The sequence below is a fragment of the Carex rostrata genome, chromosome 34 (assembly GCF_964058835.1).
Source record: "Carex rostrata chromosome 34, lpCarRost1.2, whole genome shotgun sequence".
NCBI classification, from domain to species: Eukaryota; Viridiplantae; Streptophyta; class Magnoliopsida; order Poales; family Cyperaceae; genus Carex; species Carex rostrata.
In genome coordinates, this window is record NC_135951.1 from 3404752 (window position 1) to 3410751 (window position 6000).

Genomic DNA, 6000 nt, shown 5'->3' on the forward strand with positions numbered 1-6000 from the left:
CAAAATCCTGGCTACGCCACAGATATTGCACACTATATATATGTTTTTATATGAGTAATATGTTTTTTGTTCAACATGCTATTCTCTAATTCGAAAAGTACTAATTTGTGTAAACTATAATATATTTTCATCTCCTGTAATACTTTATTTATTTCATATCAAGTCATCTCCAGCTTTCACATTCACTAGTACAAAAAACCCCTTCACTGACTGCTCAAATACCCCTACACCGACTGTTATTGCGGCGTCAGTAAAGCCGGCGCCAGTGAAGGTTACCCTCACTGACTGCTAAAAAACAGTCGGTGTAGATTCTCAACACTGACAGTTTTGAAAAACAGTCAGTGTTGGTGCTCAACACGGACTGTTTTTAAAGCATCAGTGTTGAGCACCAACACTGACTGTTTTTAAAAAGAGTCGGTGTTGAGCACCAACACTGACTGTTTTTAAAAAGAGTCGGTGTTGAGCATCAACACTGACTGTTTTTAAAAACAGTCAATGTTGGCATGGTTCTGTTTGATTCTAGGCTAGCCTCCATATTTTTGCTAGCCATATATTACCATTCAACATTTATTGACATTAACAAATTAATATGCCACAATCACAAACAAAAGACACCAAACAAGTTAATTGCCATTAAAAATTATCCAAATTACATGTCATATATCCACAAAACACACAAAAGACACCAAATTATCCAAGTTAATTGCCATCAAAAATCTATTTACTTGACTTAAATAAAAAAATGGTTCTCTTTCTTGCAACCTATAACTAATATAAAGGATAGTACTACCCGAGAAGAGATGACATTCAATTGACGAGGCCTATTCAACATAATCAACCGCACATTGCCACTTCACCTAGTACAACCTACGGATAGCAATTAGTGAAAATTAGAATTTGTGCCATTAAATTTAATATCACAATGATAAAGTGTATGACCTCAGGTGAGCATATATCTATATAGCAATCCTACAAAATTTTCAGATAAAAAAAAATTCCCATTCAAAATAAGTGTATGACCTCAGGTGAGCAACAAATTATCGAGTGTCACTTCTTGCTTAGAGCTGTCAAATCGATCTTCATAGAATAAAAGTTGCTTTGTCTCAGGATCAATGGCCATCACTATCTCGTCATTTCCAAGGCGGGTTTGGTGGGTCAGAGGCATTGGCTTGGATCGCTTGACAAACATAGTCATTACTGTGTCCGGATCCTTCTTCCTCCTTTCCTTGTGAGCCTGGAGCGCCTCTGTAAGGTTCATGTTGCTTATTGTGTCGCCTGTTATGAGAATGAAGTCCCCTCTTATCTTCACAAAAGTAAATGAATATGTTATATCAAAGTTAGGTGAGGGCATTTGTCCAGCATTAACTATTTTTGGGCATCTCATTGGACTACTTTTAATTCATTTAACAAAACTTAATAGGTTGATTTAGTTTGTTAAATACAGGTCAGTGTGGGCTGCCCGTTACATGCCATTGAAACTCATGAGTGTTTTTTCACTACGTATACCCACTTTGTAACCAAAGCTACGATATAGTGGATAGCTGGACATCATTCCCTATTCTACGGAAACCCATTCCTTATTTTTTTATCTGCTCAAGGTCATTTCTGGACATCCAGATAAATCAACATGCAAATAATTACAGAACAAAACATACAACAAATAGAATCTCCAATGACAAAAACAACACAAATCAAAACGTTATTTTTCGGAAAAAGTTGTATAGTAAAGGAAGAAAACTCTAGGCACATACCACATTTTTTCCCTCGATGAAACGCAGGGCATTGCCAGCACTAATAGAGAAGTTGGATTCAATGGTGGTGATGGAGAAGCTGGCACGACTCTGGCCCCAGTGTGACTTGCTGATGTACTCCTTCACCTGCTCAGCATGTGCACAGCAAAAGAGGATATAGATTGTGCTTTCCTGAAACTGTCTGCAAATCAGGCCTAAAAACACATGAAGACCCAAAAATAAACCAATACCTTTTACAAACAAAAACTAGATATTATAATGGATATTTAGAAACAAACCTCATGTCATTTGGATTTTTCTGAAATTTATTGCAACATTTCAAAGTTCTAACTCTAAAAGGTAAAATATACTGGTAAATAACCTTGCTGTCCCAGAATATGCCCTTTATAAAATTACAAATTAAAAATAGATTTAGGTCTTCTAATTTTTTGAAACTTTTCGAGGATATAGATTGTGCTTTCCTGAAACTTTTGGTACCGAGAACACCCAAATCAGAATTGTAGTCTGCCCTGTACAAATTTTACAAAAAAGGTCGTCAGCAAATAAAAGCTGGTACTGGGCTGAAACTCTCCTCTTATAAAAGTTATTAGAAACCATGGCTAAAAAATACAGAAAAACATGAAATAAATCGTTGATATTTGGCAATGTTGGCTGAAACACTGACTTTTTTCAAAAAGAGAGTCAGTGTTCATTGTCAGCACTGACTGTTTTTAAAAAAAGAGTCAGTATTGACTGTCAACACTAACTGTTTTTAAAAACAGTCAGTGTTGATCCACCTCTATCTTTATTAATGTGTTTCAATTAAAAAATAATAATTTATGACTTAAATAACAAATTTCTATCAAATAATAAGAGTAATTATTTAAGCCATTTCAATTTAAGAAGTAACTAAATATGGCATTTATACTTGAGAATATGGCCTTTATATTGCATGTTATAATTAATTATAGCACGAAATAAAAAAGACGCAAAATAAAAAAGTAATATTCTATTATAAAGTAACATTCTAATTATACAAGAAAATAAATGCAATGTTCTTTAATTCTTTTCATACTATTTTCAATCTAATTTATTACCTAAATTTAGATTTGTAAATTTATATCCGTTTGAAAAAAACAATTAAGGAAAAAAAATGAAAATTAGAATGGAAAATGAAACAAACAAAAATATGAAAAATCAACATAATTGAAATTTAAACAATTTAGACAATTAAACGATTAAACAATTGTACTAGTAATTTAAACGGTTCCAATCGACCCACGCACGACATATTCATTAACTCATTTAATGAATATGTTTCATATTAATTAAACAATTGTACTAGTAATTTAAACGGTTCCCGTGCGTCTTCATTAACTCACGAAACAAGAGTTTATGTTTCATATTCATGCATAGAAGATGTGAGTCATATATACAATATGCATGTAATGCTATATAATATAATGCGTTAAAATCATTTAATTAAGCAATAAGCATGTTATAACATTAATTATTGTATAAATATTACTAATATAATATTCATTAAAAAATATTTGGTTGCCAACAACGGCTGTTTTTCTAAAAACAGTCCGTGTTAGCTACCAACACCGACTGTTTTTAGAAAAACAGTCAGTGTTGGTTGCCTACACCGACTGTTTTTAGAAAAACAGTCCGTGTTGGTTGCCTACACCGACTGTTTTTTTTTTAACTTGTCTCATGCTATATTTTTTGTATGAATCAATTCTATCATCCTAATTAAACTTTAGTTGCTTTGTGTTGAGATGCATGTTTGTTGGGTGATACATTATTAATTAAGATATAAATAGTTGGTATATATTTGAGCAACTATAATTGTAAATTGATATTTCAGTCATAAAAATAATTTAAGCCAACATCTCAAAGCAGACATTTGGTATATTGTTGATATTTGGCAATCAAGAAATTGACTTGTCAATTATAAAAATAAAAAACGTGTGAGACATGACAAGTTATTATACTAACTTATAATAAAAACAGTCAGTGTTTGTAATCCTCCAGTAATTTACTTATAAATTTAGTAATGTAAAAATTAAATTATTACATGACAAGTTATAAATTAAATTTAGTTAAAAATTAAACAATTGTACTAGTAATTTAAACGGTTCCAATCGACCCACGGATGACATATTCCCGTGCGTCTTCATTAACTCACGAAACAAGAGTTTATGTTTCATGTTCATGCATAGAAGATGTGAGTCATATATGCAATATGCATGTAATGCTATATAATATAATGTGTTAAAATCATATATGCATATGCAATATGCATGTAATGCTGTATTTTACACTAACTCAAAATTTGATTCTTACAGTAGTGCTATTTAGATAGATAAACGATGAATCTCATACTTTAAACTGAATTCTTACACTAAATTATCAGCACTGACGGTTTTTCAAAAAACAGTCAGTGTTGAACACCAACACTGACTGTTTTAAAGCGTCAGTGTTGAGTACCAACACTGACTCTTTTGAGAAAACAGTCAGTGTTGAGTACCAACACTGACGCTTGAAAAACAGTCAGTGTTGAACATCAACACTGACTCTTTTTAAAAAGAGTCAGTGTTGAACACCAACACTAACTGTTTTTCAAGAGTCAGTGTTGGTACTCAACACTGACGCTTTAAAACAGTCAGTGTTGGTGTTCAACACTGACTGTTTTTTGAAAAACTGTCAGTGTTGATAACCAACACTGACTATTTTTAAAGCGTCAGTGTTGAACTGCAACGCTGACTGTTATTTAATAAAAGAGTCAGTGTAGTATGAGCAACACTGATGCTTTGCTTAAAACAGTCAGTGATTAAGGGTCGGTGAAGGGGTTTTTTGTACTAGTGATTCTGAATTTAGACATTTTTAGCATGAGTCATATTCAAAATACTATCAGTGCGTTCAATGTAAAATGAGCCACAATTCCGGTTCCATGTCTCAACTTTCGTCGCTATTTTTCTCCAAACCTATCTTGTCAATATCTACTTCACAGCTAGAAGTCCAATCTAGTCTGTTTCTACTTACCATTCAAGACAAAAATTCGAATAAGACGTCCATACAGGACAGAATAGCAGTTAGCACTAGAACGACCCATGAGGGAATTCTTCTGGTCAACTTTTTTCTAACCATACATCTCCCTTTAACTATAAGAAGAGCAGCACTCTGAGAGAAAAAAACCCATTGCCTTCATTTCACAAATCATGGAACGTTGTTATAGCATGCTCACTATTCACCTCCTCTTAAGTATCTTAATCTTATCCTCCTTTTCTCTCGCTGCCATAGTAACCAATAGTAAAACTGATCGAGCAGCACTCTTCTCTCATTCAAGTCCCAAATACATGATGACCCATTTGGAGTCCTCTCCTCATGGAACGAGTCACTGCACCACTGTCAGTGGCAAGGGATCTTATGTAGCTGGCACCATCCTGATAGAGTGACTCCTCTCGTTCTCGACTCAAAAAACTTGTCAAGTTATATATCTCCATCTCTAGCAAATCTCACGTTTCTCCAAAGGATGAGTCTCTCTGATAACAAGCTGAGAGGAAGCATCCCGGACTCCCGGTAGAGATTGGATACTTGGGTAGGCTATGTTTTGTCAACTTGAGTGTGAATTTTCTCAATGGTATCATTCTATCGAGTCTAAGTAATTGTTCAAATCTAGAAGTTATTTATTTGAGAGATAACAATCACCATGGAACCATCCCATCTAACTTAGCGCAATGCAAAGAATTGAAAAAAAATCAGTTTGGGGAATAACATTCTCACAGGAGGCATACCATTGGAATTTGGTCTCCTCCCACAGCTAGAATTGTTACGACTATCTGCCAATAATCTCACAGGATCAATTCCTTCCACCTTGGGCAACCTTAGTAGCCTAATATATCTTTATCTTGATCAAAATGATTTTGATGGCGATATTCCAGAAGATTTAGGCAAACTTACTAATCTATCACATCTCTATCTTTACAAAAATAACTTCATGGGTTCCATCCCACCGACCTTAGGCAACCTTACCAAACTATCACTTCTCTATCTTGACCACAATAGCATTAGTTGTCACATCCCGCCTGGCTTGGGCAACCTTACAAACTTAGTGGAACTTACTCTATTCAAAAATAAATTCTATGGTTCCATCCCACATTCCTTGGGTAATCTTCAAAGTTTAACAACATTTGATATTTACAAAAATAAATTCTATGCTTCCAAACCTCCAGTGATTTAACATTTATCAGAACAACATTTCGGG

The 6000-nt window shown here is 34.0% G+C and overlaps 1 protein-coding gene across 1 annotated transcript; it reads right to left on the reverse strand.

The window, feature by feature from the left end:
- Positions 1 to 1021: 1021 nt before the first annotated feature.
- On the reverse strand, positions 1022 to 4848 carry LOC144548872 (translation initiation factor eIF2B subunit epsilon-like). Its single transcript, XM_078297583.1, has 3 exons — positions 4779 to 4848; positions 1752 to 1981; positions 1022 to 1303 (listed from the first exon to the last, which is right to left on the reverse strand). The coding sequence occupies exons 1-3, from the start codon at positions 4846 to 4848 to the stop codon at positions 1022 to 1024; spliced, it is 582 nt and encodes a 193-aa protein (XP_078153709.1).
- Positions 4849 to 6000: the final 1152 nt, after the last annotated feature.

Excerpts from the sequence above, each read along its gene's own strand:
- LOC144548872 (XM_078297583.1), bottom strand. The coding sequence starts at position 4,848 with ATGGGTCGTTCTAGTGCTAACTGCTATTCTGTCCTGTATGGACGTCTT. Across the intron at positions 1,982-4,778 it reads TCGAATTTTTGTCTTGAATG|GTATTGGTTTATTTTTGGGT; the intron begins GTAAGTAGAAAC and ends TGTTTGTAAAAG. Across the intron at positions 1,304-1,751 it reads TCATCGAGGGAAAAAATGTG|ATAAGAGGGGACTTCATTCT; the intron begins GTATGTGCCTAG and ends ACTTTTGTGAAG.